This window comes from Bos indicus, chromosome 9 (assembly GCF_029378745.1).
Source record: "Bos indicus isolate NIAB-ARS_2022 breed Sahiwal x Tharparkar chromosome 9, NIAB-ARS_B.indTharparkar_mat_pri_1.0, whole genome shotgun sequence".
NCBI lineage: Eukaryota > Metazoa > Chordata > Mammalia > Artiodactyla > Bovidae > Bos > Bos indicus.
Genome location: NC_091768.1, coordinates 79,726,645 through 79,735,856, shown reverse-complemented (window position 1 = coordinate 79,735,856; position 9,212 = coordinate 79,726,645). Strand labels below are relative to the sequence as shown.

Below are 9,212 nucleotides of genomic sequence, written 5' to 3'. Positions count from 1 at the left end.
GAACAAAGACTCAACTGTTTTGCTTTTTTTTTTTTTCTTTTTTAAATTCGGAGCCAGCAGGAGCCAACACGCCCCTTCTAAAAGTGAAGGGCTGGAGCCTGTGGACACTTCTCACCCGCCGGGTCTTCCTGGGGACCAGGCGGTGTGACCCGATACTCGCGGGCGGGAAGCTTGTCCTGGCGGGAGGGAAATCCATTCAGCCTAAGAGTGAGTTGCACTCTTCTGGGCACCTGGCCCCACGGAAACTTCAACGAACTCTCCTGGAAAAGAGACCATGCCACCCGAGTCTCTTTCCAACCTCTCCCAGCCCGCGGGCGGGAATCGGAGCGGTTTCGTTCCCGGGATGTCGGAAAGGGATTTCCTACCCGCCCCGGACGGGACCACTGCGGAGTTGGTGATCCGCTGTGTGATCCCGTCTCTCTACCTGCTCATCATCACAGTGGGCTTGCTGGGCAACATCATGTTGGTGAAGATCTTCATCACCAACAGCGCCATGAGGAGCGTCCCCAACATCTTCATCTCTAACCTGGCCGCTGGGGACGTGCTGTTGCTGCTCACCTGCGTCCCGGTGGATGCCTCGCGCTACTTCTTCGACGAGTGGATGTTCGGGAAGGTGGGCTGCAAACTTATCCCGGTGATCCAGCTCACCTCCGTGGGGGTGTCCGTGTTCACGCTCACTGCCCTCAGTGCTGACAGGTAAGGGCAGAGGCTGCGGCCGTGGAGAGGGGCGGAAGTGTACCTGGGCAAGGAGGGATAAGTGAAGGGCAGGGAGGAAGAGGGGAGAGGAGGAGAGAGACTCTATCAGATAATCAGAGTAAAAGGAGTTAAAATGGACAGAGATGTGAAGCTTGAAAAAAAAATAAGAAAACCATTATTTAAAAAACATTTGCATTAGTTTAAAATTGCACAGCCTAGCCTTTCCCTTCCACACACTTTGTTATTGTTCAGTGGCTAAGTCGTGTGTGAGCTTTTGCGACCCAATGAACTGCAGCACTGCCAGGCTTCCCTGTCCTTCACTATCTCCCCGAGTTTGCTCAAACTCATGTCCATTGAGTCACACACACTTTGGGGATCTTCATTATCCATTTCATAGAAAAACTATAGAATAGATGTGCAACAATCCTGTAGAAGCTTTTGGTGTGTCCCTAAAAAGTTAGAGGTGCCCTTTCCTTATTCAGTAGTTTAATAACCTGATAGATAAGACTGTCTGCCCTAATACTAGGAAAGTGTTTGATTTTGATTTTTTTTTCCAAATAAGGAGAAGACTTATTTCACTAACTAAATGCTGCTATTTATTTGAAGCAAAAACATCTAGAATAGTATATATTCTTCAGACATGACTTTATACAGTCTTCTAGTTTTATTACCTGAAGTCCAGTGATACGATTTTTTCCCCCCTACCAACAGGTAAGATACTAAGTTTTACTATCTTAAAACAGTGCTGAAAAATACATCTTTGATATAAAATCTTCTTTCCATATATTTCAAGAGTGGGAAATGTCTGTTATTCTACCTTATGGATCAACTAGTTCAACTGTGTTATTTTTCAGATGAGGATATTGAAGCCCAGGCAGGCCTGGGAGGAGAATCCAGTCCTGTTGACTCTTGGTCCAGTACCCTATCCCAGACTCTCTACAATCATGATTTGGGGAATTTAAGCAGAAGGAATATCTGGATGGGTGTGGGGAGAAATGTGTAATTAGACATCATTGCATGGAACCCTGGTCAAATTTCCTTAGGAGTGGGTTGTTGACTTAAGCTGTTTAGATAAACAGTTTAACTTGAATGATTAAGGTGGTGTTCATGATCCTTCACTTTAATTTACATATTAAATTATTAATGAAAAATGAGTCCATCTAAATTTCTTGGCATTTGTAATAATACCTTTACATCACTTTGGCATTGAGAAGTTAATCTTCATTGATGGAAAGACAATATTCAATAGAAAGTTGAGAGCCATTGTCTTTTAAACCAAATACTACTGACCTTTTAGTTTGTGTAATGTATTCTTTTTAAAACCACATTCCTATAAAGATGGGTGACTTTGAGTAATTTATGCATCTCATTTTGTTTCTATGACCATTTCTATTCAGTATTATCTTTTAAAACACTTTTTTGTATATCAGAAGTAAAATGTGACTTTTTAGTTTAGTTGCCCTTCTTCATGGAATCCATTTTAATTAGAATGTGAAAAAATTCTTAGTGATTAGAATAAAACTTAATGAAGAGCTATCATTATAATAGTTACTCTCTTTATGCTTTCATTTTTAAAAGTGATATCAGTAGCAAGACCTAGGGCTTGAGTTTATTTCATACTACTTTTCTCAATCTACTGTCTTGGAGATTGGAAAATTGGCTCTGACAAAGGACAGAGAAAATGCTATTCTTTATATATTTACTGACTTTTTTCAGTTTATGTGTATCACGTACTTTGTAAACATAGTGTGAGTACTTTAATAACAGCATAAAGTTGGTTGCCTCTTCTGTGTGGTCCAGAGCCTACTCTTGCTGCTCGGTGTGCATTTTGAAAATTTAAATCAAAGAACTGGAATTACTGGTGGTGAAATTACATAGTACATTCCAATATATGCTTCAAATGGTTTGGAAATGTTTTGTTACAGGTTTACACTTCTATTTTTCTTCCAGAACATAGTAATCAAGTGTTGATTAGTAATTAACCTCCTCATACTTCATCTCACTGAACATTTTAATTTCTTGTGGATTTGGAGATAGGTGTAAGATTAATTGCCCTTAGTACTGTGCTAACTTTTTTTTTTTGTTTGTTTCTTATCCTCACAACACTATGAAATAGACACTGTAATTATTACCATTTTAAAGTGAAGAAAAATAAGACTTGAAATTAAGCAACATTTCCACAATCTCACAGTGATGAAACCATTGTCTGAACCCAATTCAAAACCTGGACTCTTCACCATTAAGATGCATTATTACTTTCCCTGGTATAAGAAATTCTTAATGGCTTTTCCTACTTAATAGCAGACTGAAAAGTTAAGTTTAACACATCATCATAATATACTACTTAACTCTGCAGTAAGCAATATTTGTTTAGCCATAATAATACTGCATTGACTATCTTGTAAAAATGTAATATATCTTACTAAATCAGGAAGTTAGGAATGAGAAGAATAAAGGTGGTATGAGAAAGAAAATCTTTAAATATCATAACAGGATGTCAAGAGCTAATGTCTGTAATAATTAATTCAAGAGACAATGGCAGAAGTACATTTCTTGGATGTAAGGAGGTAATGATTTGAAATTTGTTTTAACTCAGGAGTGGGACCAGAGATGGAATGAGAGACTTCTACTTTTCTTTGTAGCACTCAGTGCTCTCTGATTTGAAAAACAAACCAAACTATTTGAATGCATTCATCTGATAAAGTTTAGAAAAGAAGATGCATTAGCTCATTCTAGTTACTGATTGTAATTCTTTCAGCTTTGGAAGAACATTCAGTTAATCAGAATAGGAGAAAGAAACTCACGCCTGTTAAGTTCTGCCACGTGCAAGGTCTGCATCGTGTTTGCAACTTCATTACATTTGGAGTTGAAGCTGCTTATTGTTGCTTTGCTTTCATTTCTGTATGTTTCTTGGGAAGACCTTCTAGATGAAAATGTGAACTGCTGCTTTCCTGTTGAGGGTCTGGAAATGACACCTGGTGCAAGTCAGGAAGGAGAGAGACTATTTTATTGAGGTTGGGAGCTGCTCCTCTCCTATGGGCAATGGCATGAATTCTTACAGAACCTCAGAGGGAGACTTTAATCTGCTTGTTTTGTAGCTTAAACTATTCTGAATTTTTGAAATATCAGACTAACTCAAACATAAATAAAGAGAAGGCACAGGATCATGGCATGGTAACTAACTGCTAGGTGCCAGACATTGTAATAGGCACTCTGTACTGTTTTTCTAATCACAAAACGTTGAGGGAGATGTTTTTATCCCCAACTTACAGATGCAGAAAAAGATCTTAAGCGATATTCTAAAGGATATCAGAGATGAAATAGCAATGCTAATTAGTTTGACTAAAATCACTTTTTTCTGTATCTTGTTAAAATCCTAGGTATATGGGTACCCTGATATGCTTTTAAAGACAGATATAAGTAATTTGAGATTTACATATGATTTTGTTCTTTTTGCATTATTATTAACTTACTTAATAGTCATGTGTAATTGAATGAGGTGTTTAAGCTATTGTGTCCTGGAGTGTGGTTCATTTACCACTATGATGGTATTAGGTAGGAAAAGACTTCATGAGGTCTTGACATTAAAGAAATTTGAGCTATAAAGACAGAATGCTATTCCATTTCCAGTTCTTTCTGTCCTTATGACTAAATTAGGGAGAAAACCCCAGTATATATTCTTCTCTGAGGTTTCTCAATGTCCTTAGGGGAAAAAAAAGGTAGGAGACCCAACCTCAGAAGCTCTAGAAAAGTATTCAGGTAAATTTTAATAATACTATTTTGTGAATATTTTATATTTTATGATTATGTGTTATAATACTTGCAGTAGTAATTGGAAATAAAATCATTTAATTAAAATTATTCAATACCTGCAGTATGTGTAGATGGAGAAAATACTGGTGAAGGATGTAAGCAAATTATTGAAGTTTGGGAAATGACAATTTAAAATATTTTTCTCATCTTTTCTGTGCTCATAAGCAGTGGAATGACTTTTGGACAGAGAGACACCAGGGTTCTTAGTTATTCCACACACTACATTACAGCTTGGGAATAATGGGGTGTTGGCACCTCTCTCTGTTTAAAAAAACTTAAAATATTTATTTTATAGTGGAGTATAGCCAATTAACAATGTTGTGATAGTTTCAGATAGACAGCAAAGGGACTCAGCCATACATATACATGTATCCATTCTCCCCCAAACCCCCTCCCATCCAGGCTGCCACATAACATTGAGTAGAGTCCCCTGTGCTATACAGTCAGTCCTTGTTGGTTATCCATTTAAAATATAGTGGTGTGTACATGTCAATTCCTTTCCTTCCTCTCATCCTTAATCCTGGAAACCACAATTCATTTTTTTTTTTACATTACTAAGTGTAAAAAAATTTTTTTTTCATTCTCTAAGTCTATTTCTGTTTTGTAAATAAGTTTATTTGTTATGTTTTAAAATTATTTTTTAAAAATTATTTTTTTTAATTCTTTATAAAAGGGAGGTCATATGATATTTCTCCTTCTCTCTCTGACTTTGTTAACTCAGTGTGACAATCTCTAGGTCCGTCCATGTTGCTAGTGGCATTATTTCACTCTTTTTAATGGCTGAGTAGTATTCCATTGTGTATCTGTACCATCTCTTCTTTATCCATTCCTCTGCTGATGGACATCTAGGTTGCTTCCATGTCTTGGCTATGGTAAACAGGTTGGCATCTTAGTAAAATCTCTCTCTCTTTTCCTTTCTCTTTTTAATTTTTCTTTCTTAAGAGAGTAATTTGAGATGTACTGTCTGCCCAGGTACAGAGCCATTGTAAACCCCATGGATATCCAGACATCAGGGGCAGTGCTGTGGACCTGCGTGAAGGCCGTGGGCATCTGGGTGGTCTCCGTGCTGTTGGCTATTCCCGAAGCCATATTTTCCCAGGTGGCACACGTTGGCAGCTTGGATAACGGCAGCTTCACGGCGTGTATACCCTATCCTCAGACGGATGAATTACATCCAAAGATTCATTCAGTGCTCATCTTCTTGGTCTACTTCCTCATACCACTTGTTATCATAAGTGTTTATTATTATCACATTGCAAAGACCTTAATTAAAAGTGCACATAATCTTCCAGGAGAATACAATGAACATACCAAAAAACAGGTAAGCTCTGTAGGTGTGTATGTTGAGGGCATGCTGGTGAGAAGCAGTCAGTGCTATTTTGAGTTCTAGTTCATGGGCTTTCAATACCAGGAATGATTAGAACAGTAAGAGGACACTGGGACATGCAGTAGCCTGAACTAGAAGGGATGTTGGAGACAGGGGTCTCTATTTCGTGGCCATGTCTTAGCAGTCTGTGGGGTCACTAAGAGTTGGACACGACTGAGCGACTTCACTTTCACTTTTCACTTTCATGCATTGGAGAAGGAAATGGCAACCCACTCCAGTGTTCTTGCCTGGAGAATCCCAGGGATGGTGGAGTCTAGTGGGCTGCTGTCTATGGGATTGCACAGAGTCGGATATGACTGAAGCGACTTAGCAGCAGCAGCAGCTTAGCTGTAAAAGTCCACTGAGGTCCAATTTATCTGACACCTGAACATGCCTGTTAGAATGTCTCTGATGGCTTTTCTTTACATGCAAATGTTTATGCAAAGAAATACATAACAAACCAGAAAAAATTTCACATTTTAAGTATGTGTGTGTACTAAGTCGCTTCAGTTGTGTCTATTTGTGACCCTATGGATCTTCCTGACACAGGGATCAAACCCAGGTCTTCTGTATTGCAGGTGGATTCTTTACCATCTGAGTCACATTTTGAGTATATATTTATTCAATTATTGTTTCTTCTCCCATTAGCCCACAGGGGATGACAGAAAGTCTGGGGGAAGGTTACATCAGAAAAGGACTAGGACACTACCCGGGGACTGGGGGTGAGGTTTGGTTAGAACACCAAAGCAGGAGACTGGGAACAGAGGGCCTCAAAACAAGAGTGAAAGGGAGCAGAGGGCGGGCTGGTGCCAAGGTCAGACTTGGTCTAATTCAACTTTATAGCTTTTCCAATAAGTAAATAGTAAATAAATGTACACTGCAGTGAAATTCTGGCACATAGGCTCAACCTGCTATGGAGGCCCATGCTTAGTAATGGAAGCTTCACATCCACTTTCCTAATCCATCCAAGTTGTCTAATTGATGCTACTGGACTATATCCAGAGCGCCACATTCTGCTTCCTGATCTAGACTCCTTCTCACTTACATTTTTGTTTATCATTCACCACTACTTACTCCCCAGTGTCAGATCTGTTTTAATCCTAAATCTTTCCAGACTTCCCTGGCATATTCTAGTCAATTACCAATAGTTTTAACTCAGAAAATATCTTGTCTACTATAAATATCTTAGTAAATTATGTCTTCACTTTCATGTTGCCTTATTTAAATATTCAAACAAATTAGACAAATGTGAGCTAACCTTGGGGCTCTAGATATTAGAAAATGATTTTTAGATTTAAAAAGATTACTGTCTCATATTTGAATTTTGTCTATTTATCACATTCCTGAAGACCTTCCTATAAAACACTAAACATACTAGGTGAATTTTATGAAAAGAAAGTGTTTTTATTTTAAGGGTATGTAGTCTAACATAATAATGTTTATAGAAATGACAGTTATATCAGATGCTTTTGATTTATGAGAGGCTGGAATTTAAATTAAATTTCAAGTGTTTTTTCTGTGTGTGTGTGGATAGGATTTTTAAAAAGTCATGCCCTATTTCAATAGATCAACTTTTCTTATTTAAAATACTCTGATTTAAAATTTTTTAAGCTTGAATTTATTCTGTGGTTTTTTTTAATTCAATGAGTTTAATACAAACAGAAATGATTTATGTTTATATTGATCGTGATAAGGCTTGAAGCAAAAGGAAAAGTTAAGACATTTTTAAGATCACAGTTTTAACATGAATGTAGCTTTTTAGAAACTGTCAAACATTTTAAAGTGAAAATAGTGCAGTGACCAAAATAGGCTACATCAAATTGTTAAAGTCATTATCTTGGCAAGGAAAACCGTTTTTGTGCTTTTGGGAGCATTTGCATTCTACGGCTGAGTTTTACATCTTTCGAACACAGTGTGTTTTAGAATGTGGCTGCCTCCATTTTCATTTAATCGAGGGACTGTTTCTTTATATTTGCAGATGGAAACACGGAAACGCCTGGCCAAAATCGTGCTGGTCTTTGTGGGCTGCTTCATCTTCTGTTGGTTTCCAAATCACATCCTTTACATGTACAGGTCTTTCAACTATAACAAGATTGACCCGTCTCTAGGTCACATGATTGTCACCTTGGTTGCCCGGGTTCTGAGCTTTTGCAATTCCTGTGTCAATCCATTTGCTCTTTATTTGCTCAGTGAAAGCTTCAGGAGACATTTCAATAGTCAGCTCTGTTGTGGAAGGAAGTCCTATGGAGAGAGATCCACCAGCTACCTACTCAGCTCCTCTGCAGTGCGCATGACCTCCCTGAAAAGCAATGCTAAGAATGTGGTGACCAATTCTGTATTACTCAATGGGCACAGTGTGAAGCAGGAAATGGCACTGTGATTTTGTCCATTCAACTCACTACCTGAAAAGAAAGTACTCTTGTATTTCTGTTGAGTAGAACAGAACTGAGCTATTATTTTTCTTAGTAAATCTCAGCTAATTCATTAAAGGATTTCACAATTGACTCAGAAAAGGCAAAACAAACATTATTACCATTTTTCTCTGAACAAGACTTTAAATGACATTAAAAATGTATGTATTCCTCACATTAAAAGTGATTCAAAACGCAACTCTATATTTGTATAAGTCAATATTACTTCAAGATTGAAGTTGTTCCTAGAGCTAACTCTAGGGCATTTATTTTGAATTTGTTTTATTTGGGAACATGAAATAAATTTTTTTTTTTTTTTTGACTCAATGATCTGATGAGTGTAATATTCAAGCTCCAAATATTTGAAATACAAGTCATTTTTTTCCTGGTGAATTTTACTCATTACTAGTGCATGTATGTATATCCATTGTTTGAGTAAATTAATAGAAAATTCAAAAGGTGGAACAAATCTTTGTGCAATTAATCATAATTTATAGAAATAATTTATATCTGTAACTTCTAAGCATGTGATTAAAAGGTGTGAAGACATTTGTATTATAGTGAAATAGATATCATCTGAATATGATTTGAATATAAAATGGGCATCATATGTCCCAAATTGTTAAATTATAACTCATAACTTGACATGGCCATCTTATTGTACCTTGCTAAATGTTTGGATATTTGGGTGGTTCTGTGTAGCTGTGATGGGATATAATTCTGGTGAGTTCAGCCATTTACTCTGGTGAATTCAACCATCCTTTCTTGCAGTAGCCACCAGATGAGTGTGTATATAATCTACTTGGATAGTTTATTCTGCAACAGTATCATAATTATTTCAATAATTTTGGATTAAAATTTCAAAAATTAAACTTAAGGAGGATTCCACAGCCATGTGGGAGAGGTAGGATTTAAAACCATACCAT

The 9,212-nt window shown here is 37.3% G+C and overlaps 1 protein-coding gene across 1 annotated transcript; it reads left to right on the top strand.

Annotated features, from left to right (window-relative positions):
• The first annotated feature begins 274 nt into the window (after window positions 1-274).
• NMBR (neuromedin B receptor) lies at window positions 275-8,486 on the top strand. The gene is made up of 3 exons (XM_019966996.2): window positions 275-696; window positions 5,482-5,830; window positions 7,854-8,486. Exons 1-3 carry the CDS (start codon window positions 275-277, stop codon window positions 8,253-8,255), a joined length of 1,173 nt encoding a protein of 390 aa, XP_019822555.2. The 3' UTR covers window positions 8,256-8,486.
• Window positions 8,487-9,212: the final 726 nt, after the last annotated feature.

Bases quoted from the DNA above. Each gene is read 5' to 3' on its own strand.
- NMBR (XM_019966996.2), top strand. From the start codon at position 275: ATGCCACCCGAGTCTCTTTCCAACCTCTCCCAGCCCGCGGGCGGGAAT. The intron at 697-5,481 runs GTAAGGGCAGAG...CTGTCTGCCCAG, and splicing joins ACTGCCCTCAGTGCTGACAG to GTACAGAGCCATTGTAAACC. The intron at 5,831-7,853 runs GTAAGCTCTGTA...TTATATTTGCAG, and splicing joins ATGAACATACCAAAAAACAG to ATGGAAACACGGAAACGCCT.